At 50.4% G+C, this 9347-nt stretch overlaps 1 protein-coding gene across 1 annotated transcript; it reads right to left on the bottom strand.

The window, feature by feature from the left end:
• Window positions 1–1879: 1879 nt before the first annotated feature.
• Window positions 1880–7845, bottom strand: ITPRIPL2 (ITPRIP like 2). The gene is made up of 2 exons (XM_068147369.1): window positions 7731–7845; window positions 1880–7563 (listed from the first exon to the last, which is right to left on the bottom strand). The coding sequence occupies exons 1-2, from the start codon at window positions 7843–7845 to the stop codon at window positions 5885–5887; spliced, it is 1794 nt and encodes a 597-aa protein (XP_068003470.1). The 3' UTR covers window positions 1880–5884.
• Between the last annotated feature and the right edge of the window lie 1502 nt (window positions 7846–9347).

Raw genomic sequence — 9347 nt, 5'->3', positions numbered from 1 at the left:
ATTTGATAGCTAGTAACCTCCACAGCATAATCCCTGGCACTCCTGTCTTCTTGATTTCTTACTCCTTTGTTTTTCCCCACACAGATTATTGTAATGGATTCTCTGGCAGGGATAGCAGCTAACAAAGGACCATGAAAACATTAGCAAACCCTTACTATACCCAGGTCAGCTTAGAGAACTGAGTATTCTCTACACAGCTTTGGTCCTGGTTTAGGGGTAGAGAGGGGAATTCCCAGGGGTCTCAGGAAATGCAGCCTGTAACTTGAGTACTCAGAATTTTTCTGAGGCTCTGAATCAGCACTGGTGTCCTTTAAAGGGAAAAAAAAAAAGGCTTAGCACAGAAGTCTGGTACTCGATGGCATTTGCTGCACACACATTTGTAACAACCTTTAGTTTTGCCTCTGCATGGTTATTTGAATCCTCCAAGACTGTTGCACAAACACAGAACATATGCTCCCCATAGCTCTGCTGCTGAGGAAGGATTACAGTGCTTTGCATCTCTGACAGAGCACTTGCAAACATGCCAATTCTTGGTTATATATTTAAAGCAGGACCCTGCAAGCAAACAGAGGAGAGCACAGGTAGTCTCTTCTGTAGGCATACCATATGCTGGAGAAACCCACCATGGTAATACAACGTGCAGGCAGATCTGTGGTCAGCCCTCCATACCCTTATTGTGAGCTACTCAGACCCCTCCAGTAAGCACAGTGCAGTGCTCTGAAACATTATCAAGCACTCAAAGAGAATCCAGATGCCCAAAGGAGTTCAGGTCTTTGCCCCTAAGTCTATCACCAGCTTTCCAGTGCTAACAGCCCTACTAAAGTGAGGCTGGTTGCTTCTCCAGCAGCTGTTCAAATTAATTATCATGTATCAGAATGCCACTTACTTCAGGGAAGACTCACCAGGCAGACATTGAAAGGTGACACACCAAATAAAACAGCCATAAAAAAAAAGGGCAAATTTCTCCCTTCTGAACTCTCCTGGAGCCTTAGGAAAAGGGAACACAAATGAGAGTCCCTTCCCCTCCAGGCAGCTTTAACTGCCATTAGCAGTACTTAATCAGCAATTCACTGCTGACCTTGGCTGCCTTACAAGAGAGGTATTTGCACAGGGATGGAAAGATTTTAAACAATTTATGCAATGAGCTGGATGCCAACAGGCTTTTCTTTGAACACCAAGTTTGAAGTGTTAAAGCATGCAAGTCCTTAGGCCCGTTAATTTTTTGTTAGCAGATTTATCATGAAAGGAAACTCTTGTGTTTCTTTAATGATTTTTCTGCTGAAGAGAATCTCAAGCTTCAAACAGAAGTGTTTCAGAGCAAGGAATGGAGAGCAGAGGATGGTTATTGCTTTTAAAGCAAGCCATTAGTCAGAGGTAATGGTATGAAGGAGGAAAAGATCTAAATACACTTCCTCCATGCTGATTTGGGTGACTGAATGTTGACTCTAAAGGAATATTCTTCCAGTCTTGGCTGGTGAGAAGTCTGTTACCCACCTGGGCTGCCTCAGCACTGTACCAACCACTGCTGCCCCTCTTCTAGAGAAGCTACTCCCTGCAAGGCAAGAGGCAGGCATGCAAAGATGTGGAGACAGATATTTTCAACCTAGCTTTTATGATTTGAAAGCTAGTGCTCTTGCTGATATTCCCTTCTTTAATAGGGAACATCAGCACAAGCCACAAGTGTATACTTCTGGCATCTTATCAAAGACTAATGAAGGACAGGTAACCTGCTGGCTTGTCCACAAAACTCCTGCTGCCTTCAGCAGGACTTCTCCCATATTTAATAAAATGTGGCCTATGAAGTTTAGAGAAGATGTGTCTGTACATGCCACACTGAAAAGCTCACACAGATACTGTGAAATGAAGTCCTAGCTCTTCATTAAGCACCACAAAAAAACAGATTTTATGCAGCAACTTGAAACTGGAGACAGGAAAACAACTGAATCCTTCTTAGCCTTGTGGCAAGACAGCCACAAACCCCAAGGTGCTCCAACTTCAGCAACAGCAGGGTCAGTGCCAGTCATGCTCCAGTCTCTCTCCTGGCTCTGCTGCATCACTCTGCACAGCTCCCAAGGCGTGAACTTCCTGTTTTCCCATGGTTTTGCCACTTGACTAACCTCCTCCTGCAGTGTGCATAAACCTGCAGATCAGAGTTTTGTGGCTGCAGGTAGCTTTTACTGAAAAAAAAGAATAGGTAACAAGGACTGTAGATCTTGAGGCACAGATGCTTTCAAACTGGATCCTGAGGCATGAATGCTGTTCATCGCCACACTGAAGTACTGAAACAAAACCACCAACTTTTTATGGCAACAGTAAGAGCAAAAATGTATTTGGACAGGAAATGAGTTTATAAATGTCTCATTACAATGAGCTGCCACTTTGAGCCTGGAAGCCCTTTCTAATAGAAGAACCCAATCAAACACACACAAAAAAAACCCGAAATAACCAAACCAGTAGCAGCTGAACACTTTGATTTAATCTTTGGTCTGATTATTAACCAGCAAAAAAAAACAGTTGTACCAAGAATGTCCATTGCAAACAGACACTTAAGAGTTACATTACTCTGCAGAGATTCAAAATCAGAAGAGGAATGTTTCAAGAGACTTAGTCAAATAAGAAGTGATGCTGTCTTTAGGATGTACACAGCGTTTTTCAACACAAAATGAAGTCACACATACAGTTTTGGTACTATAAACAAACTTGCTCTCCCCTGCAGGTGTGACTCCTCGTTCCAATCAATGTTCAAAAAAACAACAACTCCATTTGCACAGACTCTTTGCAACATTAGACTGCAGACAAAGAGAACCAAGAATCCACACTGGTGCTAGATACTGCGCTCTTTCGCCTGTGTTTTGTGTTTCAGTTTACACACAGAGGTGGAATTTACATTACAACAATGAGGACCTTGAGCAATAGCTATTCATAACCCTGTTCTGTGTACAGTATCCACGGGTTGTGAGAGCAGGGAGAGGCAAAATGCCCAGGGGATTACTCCTCTAGGTCACGTTCTCTGTACACCTCCTAGGAGATAGGGCCCTGCAGCAGCTCCAGCACACTGCAGGTACCAGTGCTGTCACGCTTGCCGTGGAGTAAGCTGAACACCATAACAGGATCCAACTTTTATCAGCTCCTTATGCCATTATGTTTTATAGCAGATAGGAAAATACAGTTAGCATTTCAGTTGTGCAACAGAGACACAAGTGAGGCTGAGATTTTCTCAGACCTCCCACAAAATGCATGCACATTGCCTTACTGGCAGGAAGTCCTTCTCCTCAAAAGGTTGCTCTAGCCTAAGACTAAAGCCAATGCATACATTTTCTCCCATCACCAGCCTTCACAAACTCAAGAACACCTTGCTGAGCAAAAGCTCACACTGAAGATCTGCCTGCATGGCTACTAAACTGGGGGGTTGCCTCCCTGTTCAGCCCTAATGGGTTTAACCTCTTTGGAAACACTGTCAAAGCAAAACTCACTGAAATCTCTTTCCCCCTATACTGCAAATCTGTCATCTTTCAATAGCTCTCCTCCAATTTTATCCCCATGTCCTTTGGCTTGCTTCCAGTGCATCTTCACTGAGAGTTTACCATCATTCTCTCTCATCCCTCGGCTCAACTTCCATTTTCTAAACTATTTATACTTTTCACCACCTCTCTTTCTCATGCATTTCCTGATGCAACTGCCTTTTCCTGCCATATCTACACTGTAGTACTGCATGCAACATTCAATGCACACCAAACACACACATCCCTTTCTAGGAAGGGATCCCTTTCCAGAGACACGGATGCAGTGATGTAAACAACCCAACAGCTGACTGAAGTGGTTATGATGCCAGAATTAAGAGCTCAAGGGTTTTTATGTCACCAGTTCAGGCAGTCACAATACCCTGGGCCAGTCACCTAGTCCTTCTTTGGGCAAAAGATTCAATGGCATCGACTGCAGAACTGCATCTTATTTCAAACACCAAGGAACAGGAGTTTGCAAAAATAGTACATACCATGGTCTGCTGTCAAAAAAGGTAAAGATAAAACACCAAGGGAGCTCTCTTAGCCTTAAATACCATGTGCAAAGAACATTTGATCAACACTACCTATAAATACAGGTTTGTAGTAAGAAGCACAGTGCTTCCTATATAAAAATAACCCAACTTGAGGGTGAGACCTAGGCTATAATTACCTGAAAATAAGACTGCAAGAGCAGTTAGAAAAAACAGAGACAGGTAGGCAAACATCTGCCTAGGGAGTGTTTTCATTTAGAAAAATAGATTTCTATAAAGCTTCATAGATTTCCACAATGCTTGGTTTGTGCTCTGATGCATAGAACTACCAATAAAGCATACTAGCAAGGAGAGGAGGAATATATTAGTAACTTCAAGCTGTCCTAAAGCTTCCCAGAAGTTACACTTAGCCATTTATGACTAATTTCAGACTGCTCACCCAAGACACAGTGAAGTGGGTAATAAGGCACATACTCAGCTTCCTGAGCGCCAGCCATTCAAGCAACATGTCTTGATACAGCAAATAGCTGAGGAGGTGACCCAGCAAAGCTTTTGGAATTCTGAATTTGCTGACTCCCTGGGACACACCAGGTTTCTGCACCAGGAGCTAAAGGCACTTGCAGAGTTGGCTGTGTTAACAATTCACCAGCTTATTCCAGGACTGGGGCACAGCCAAGTAAGAAGTGGAAATTATCTGGCTGATGCTTATTTTTACAGGACACAAAAATTCATAGCCTAAGACTGCCTCTGTACCATAAATCAGTGCTAAATAACTCTGAAGTACCTGGAACGTGTGACTTCCTCCTCTTCACAATAAGATAATGACTTGCTACAGCACAGCACTACTAAAATCCCACTAAGTCATTTGGTCAGCACGCTGCCACAATCAGACAACCGGTCAGGCAGTCATCCAAAAGTCCCACCAAACTCCTAGCAGCGAGCAGGAGGGCGCAGCAGTCAGCATACAGCACTGAGATTTGGACTGGTTTAAGGTTTGTTCTAAAGAATAACACAGAATTTCTTAGTTCTGTTGTTGGTCCTTGAGGTAAAGCAAACTCTATGAAAATAATACTTTAAGACATTAAAAAAACAACAACACTAAAACTCAACAAGAACCCACAAACAAATGAAGGTCAGAAGGTGGTTTTGCTTGGGATGATTCAAACATCACTCCTTGAACAAAATACTAACGTGGCCTCCATAGCAATATTTAGTGCAGCCAATTAGTCTAAAAAGAAGGCCTTTGTGAAAATAAAGTGCTATTTGTTTCCTCTTATTTCAGTCCTTCAGTATAACCTTCACTAGAGCACAGCTTTTTCATACCGTTAATCAGGGAGGTTTTGCTTCTTCCCTCAGTTTTACATTGACAGGCACAGGAAATTTAAAGCATGTCATGGAGCATTTCAAACTGTGATCCACACCCATGCTCGAGTGCTCACTGCATTTTAAGAGCATCTTGGTACATTGAGGGGGTGGCTGTTTGCACTTAAGAGGATTTTCAAACCCCAAACGGATTTTGTATCCTAAAAAGCCAATTTCACAAAAAAAGACAATTTTGCCACTATGACAACGAATTAACATGGACTTCCAGGAATGTCAGTGTGAGTCTGTTAACCTTCAGGTTGCAAACAGCTAACTGAATGCAACACTCTGGCACTAAGGCGTCTCCCCTGTGACAATTTTCCCACGAACAGCCAGTGAAATTCAAAAACAAGAATCACAGTTTCATTAAGTCTTGGCCTCTGGTTTTCTCAGGTCAGGGTCGAAAGCACAGAACCACATTTAAATTAGGTCCTGCTTTCCTCAGACGTGGACTCTCAACAGACCAGCGGGATGGGAGCATGCACCGAGCCAGCAGAGTCCACAGGCAGCGCCGGCTCAGCCCCTGGCTCACTCCCCCGAAGGCTCCTGCCTGGCTTCGGCGACGTGCCGGCAGGGGACGGGCACTGGGCGCAAGTACCGGGGGCTGCTGTACATCCTGATGACGTGTGGGGCCTGGATCCAGGTACTGATCAGCTGGAAGGCGACCAGGTCCAGCGTGGGCCCATCAAAGGCGGCCAGCAAGTTCACGGGGGTGGCTTCCTTGAGGAACCTGGGCAGCACCACGGCCTCGGGGAGGCCGGAGTTGCCCAGGAAGAAATGCATCAGCACCTGCTTGCGCAGGCAGTCCCTAAGGTACAGCACCAGGTCCTCCAGACGCTCCACCAGGAACCGCTCATCCCAGGCCTCCAAGGGTCCCTGCAGCAGCAGCGAGAAGAGGGCCGTCTTCAGCACGTAGGAGGACAGCACCCGGCCCCACTGGGAGCAGAAGGGCTCCTCCAGGCCCTGCCCACGGAGGTCCCGTAGGCCCTTGAGGATCTGCAGACACTTCAGGTGGCAGGAGGTGGCCGGGGCCTGCTCCTTCAGCCAGCTCAGCAGCCTCTGCTCCTGCCGCGACGCGTTGAGACTCCACAGGGCCTCGGGGGCAGGGGGTGCCTGCGCGCCCTCGGGAGGCAGGGCCGTGAGGTAGAGCGCGTCGCCGAGCGGGATGGCAGGGATGAGGCGCACGGCCATGGAGATGTGGCAGCAGACGTAGTCGGAGCAGGGCACGATGTGCAGCGTGGGCGGCCGGCCGGGGCAGGCCGAGAGGCTGATGCGGCAGCGCTCCTGCAGCCGGTACCGCACGGCGCCCAGGCATCGCTGCAGGTGGCCTTGGAACCAGCGCAGCACCAGCCCCGATGAGAGGTGGCTACGGCCCTGCAGCTCCACGCAGAAGCCCTCGGCGAAGGGCCGGTAGCGGCGCGGCCAGCCGGCTCTCGCCCGCAGGCCGCAGACGAAGGCACCCCGCGGCCCCAGCCCGTCGGCGCTGTGCGGCTGGGGCTCCAGGTGGGGCGGCAGCCGCAGGGGCACCAGGATGTCGAAGCAGTCAGGGCTGCGCACCTTGTGCTGCTCGTAAGCGCTGCCGATGCGCACGAAGTCCCCGCGCAGGCTGAGGGCCAGCGGGCCCGGCTGCAGCCCCTGCGCCTTGGCGGCGCGTACCAGCTCGGCCACGACGCGCCCGACGTGCGCCTTGCTGTGCCCCAGCACATGGGGCGAGAGCCGCAGCTGCCGCGCGTAGAAGCTCTCTAGGACGCCGCGGCGCGCCGCCGCCCGCACCCCGCCGCGCCTCGGGCCGCCCGCCCCACCGCAGCAGCGGACCAGAAGGCAGCCCAGCACCAGCAGCAGCAGCGCCGAGCCCTTGAGCAGCGGGACGGAGCCCGCCTCCGCCGCGCCCTCTTCGGCCGCGCTGCCCCGCAGGGCCTGGCAGAGGCAGAAGAGCGCGGTGCAGACAGCGGTCGCCAGCGGCCAGAAGAGTCTCAAGTTGAGGATGTAGACGGGCAGGGCGCGGCGGGGGCTCGGGCCACGGGGGTGGCCGCTGCCCGGCCCCGCCGGCGGGGAGCGCCCGGCCCCGCCGCCGCCGCCCCCCTCCTCCGCCCCGGCCGCCCCCAGCGCGGGCCGCGCCGCTGTCCCTCGCCCCGCCGCCGCCGGCACGGCGGTCGCTGCGGACTCCCTCCCTGCCTGCTGCCGCCGCCGGTCCGCTGCAAGGCTTCCTCTTCCGAGGGAAGCGGCGCCGCGTCAGCCGCCGAGTGAGCTCAGAGGAAATGCCACGGGCGGCGGGCCCGGCCGCGGCGTGAGGGCCGGGGGCGTTGTCCGCCCGGGGGCCGGCCGGGCGGGGCGGGGAGCGGCGCCGCCCGCTCCTTCACGATGCTCCGCCGACGGACTGCGGCCGAGCCTCGGAGGGCATCGGGGAGTACAGGGCCCCGCAACGGGGGAGGCCGGGGCCCCCCAGCCCGCGAGGCTTCTTCCCCGAGGGCAGAGCTTCTCCGGGCCATGCGCTGCGGCTGCCGCAGCGGCCTGGAGCGACCGGCCCCTAAAGCGGAGCGAGAGGCACTCAGGGCACCGAACGCGCGCTTCCATGTCCCCGTACCGCAACAGGACACCGCGGGTTTTGGTGTAAAACTGCCGGTCACTAAAACGTCTTCACACAAACTACTTCAGGGCACTGCAGATCTGAAGAGACCTTTAGCATCTGCATTTCTTCGTATCTAACATGATGTGGCTGTCCGTCATGGGTTGGACCATCCTTACCCCAGTTACTTGTAGGTGTGAAGGCAGCATTTCAAGTTCAGAGAAAGTGAAAAATTGTGCCACGTTGTATTGCATCCATCCAGTCATCAAAGTGGTTTGACACGTTTCTTGTTCAAGACTCCTCTGTGGCATTTGTCTGCCGCTGTATTTCTTGACAATAGGGCTGGTCTGAGCATTGCACTTCGTTTTCTTTCTAGAGTTCATTCCCTTTGCTTTCTGCACAGATATTTGGGATAACATTTAAACATGTGTTTTGCTGGAAGTGTGTTAGCTCTTTCTCAGATGTTGATGGGAACAGGACATCATCCTTGGCTTCTGTTTAGAAACTGTTTACTAAGTTTTGAAGCTGTTTGGTGAAGCTGTTTGGTGGCCTGCGAGCCCAGCCACAGCCACCCCATGCCAGGCGTTAAAGCAAGGGTGAAGAGGACCCCCGAAGTGCAGAGGCGACGCAGTGCTTGGACTAGGGCTGACCCACACAGCTCCTGGGCGATGGGGGAAGGCAGTTCAGCACCCACCCACCCCCCAGCCCTCATGGGAGAAACTTGTGCTTATTCCCTCCCCTCTTTTCCCCTTCACACACATTCTGGGGGAGGGGAAATGCAGAGCTATATAAGTAATACTTACTTACTATGTAAGTAAGTATTCTCTTGTGGCTTAACTTTAGGTGGCCAAGTTACTGTATTATTGCAACTTGCTGCGTCTGCACAGTGTCATGGGTGGCCCCATGAAGGTTAAGGAGCAGTGCTTGAATGCAAGAGTCTGAAGCCAGCAAGTTGAAAATGCTGTAACAAGGAGGAGGTCAGAGACCCAAGGGCAAGGGAAAGGCTGTACAAATGTTTGGTTATGTAATTTGTCTTTATATGAAATGAAACCTGACTGCAAGTACCTAAAACTCATACTTCACAGAAAGCAGCTTATGTTTTATAGCCAAGATGCTGCATTCAAAGTCAAACTAGGTAACTGAGGTCAAACAACCTGAAGTAATTTACAGGCAAGGACACCAGGGTGAGAGTCAAGAGTACACTTGAGAGCTATAGAGATGTCCTAACCACTCCACCACTGACCCTTGGAGTTACAATCAGGAGGCTTGGAGGGTTTTAACTGAAAATAGAGCAGATGTTATAATTGCCTTTACATCTCAACCAGCACAATATTCCACACTCTCTGCCCAAGGGCATGCTTTCTGGTACCTGTGGGAAGGTTGAAGCCACAACCTTCCTACTCAGAAATGTCATTCCACATCAGC

Source organism: Melanerpes formicivorus, unplaced genomic scaffold (assembly GCF_026170545.1).
Source record: "Melanerpes formicivorus ecotype bairdi unplaced genomic scaffold, bMelFor1.0.p_v2 SCAF_14, whole genome shotgun sequence".
NCBI classification, from domain to species: Eukaryota; Metazoa; Chordata; class Aves; order Piciformes; family Picidae; genus Melanerpes; species Melanerpes formicivorus.
The sequence above is the reverse complement of the archived record's forward strand: the minus strand, read 5'-3'. Positions and strand labels throughout refer to the sequence as shown.

What these genes read in the sequence shown, in the direction of transcription:
- ITPRIPL2 (XM_068147369.1), bottom strand. Translation starts at nt 7,845, where the DNA reads ATGGCCCGGAGAAGCTCTGCCCTCGGGGAAGAAGCCTCGCGGGCTGGG. An exon ending in CCGAGGCTCGGCCGCAGTCC is followed by an intron (nt 7,564 to 7,730) that starts GTCGGCGGAGCA and finishes CCCTCGGAAGAG; the next exon opens with GAAGCCTTGCAGCGGACCGG.